The 1,054-nt window shown below is 36.1% G+C and overlaps 1 protein-coding gene across 1 annotated transcript in view; it reads left to right on the top strand.

Moving 5' to 3' along the window:
- LOC107098135 (sentrin-specific protease 3-like) overlaps nt 1-1,054 on the top strand; it is a 39,467-nt gene that overhangs the window by 29,266 nt on the left and 9,147 nt on the right. Inside the window, exon 10 of the mRNA XM_015395620.1 lies at nt 303-386. Coding sequence (XP_015251106.1) covers nt 303-386 — 84 coding nt within the window. The remainder of the gene's footprint in view (nt 1-302; nt 387-1,054) is intronic.

Genomic DNA, 1,054 nt, shown 5'->3' with positions numbered 1-1,054 from the left:
TAGCAACGTTAGCAACAGCATTTCCATTGGTCCGCTCACCAAAATCACACCCAACATGTAATTAAGGGGATTATTTTTCTGTATTAATGCTTGTTTATTTAGAAATAATAATTTACTAAAGGCATCGTTTATTTAAACGAAGCTTTAATTTCTTTTTTCTCCCCCGACTACTTCCTCTTTGCAGAGATATTTGCTATAAAAAGTTCTCCCCTCAAAGCGAATGTTAATCCAAACATAGTTTAAAATTTGATGATTGATAAACTTTTAATTTCATCATTTGTTTTTTTTTTTTCTCATTCCAGCATATTTCCAAGTATCTTCAAGCCGAGGCGGTAAAAAAGGACCAACGGGACTTTTTGACGGGCTGGAAAGGATTTTTTAAAATGGTGATTATGTTTTTTTTTGTGCCGGCTTCTATCAGCAGGGGGCGTCCTCACCCTCTGATCTCACGTTAGTAGACTTTACAAACGCCTAAAAAATAATTTATCATCTCAAATGTATAAACTTAGTCCTTCTGACTGATCTAAAGTGGAATATTAAATGATATCGGTTCAGATTATTAATCGGTGATCAAAAGTTCTGGAGCCAAGAATCGTAGCTTTTGGAGGCTGGAAAGACATTTTTATTTTATTTTTACTGTTCATATAACAAAAATTATTTAAACTCCTTTCAGTATATCAATAGTGTTTTAAATCCCACTGTCCCTGAATGCAGCATCTGGGAATATTTTGCTGGGGTACATCAGCTGTCAATCGTCACACGCTGTCATCTAAACTCCGCCCCCAAGTTGAGGCCCAGCAGTTTGAAACTAAGGCCATTTCTTTATTCCCTAGAACCCGAGTACGGACTCGTTTCCTCGCCAAGTCTGTTCTTGATAGGAACCCAGGAAAGCCTGGACCCACATTCAAAGCTCGTCTGGAGCTGCATTTCACCTCCTGCTATTAATAGTCTCAGCATATGAATAAATTATTACTTTTATCATTTATTGCTTGAATAATAATGAACACAGTCAGATAAACACAAATCAAATGAACATTTAGCCAAATAAAACAAT

The sequence above is a fragment of the Cyprinodon variegatus genome, unplaced genomic scaffold (assembly GCF_000732505.1).
Source record: "Cyprinodon variegatus isolate N-32 unplaced genomic scaffold, C_variegatus-1.0 Scaffold750, whole genome shotgun sequence".
NCBI lineage: Eukaryota > Metazoa > Chordata > Actinopteri > Cyprinodontiformes > Cyprinodontidae > Cyprinodon > Cyprinodon variegatus.
This window is presented reverse-complemented; position numbering and strand designations above follow the sequence as displayed.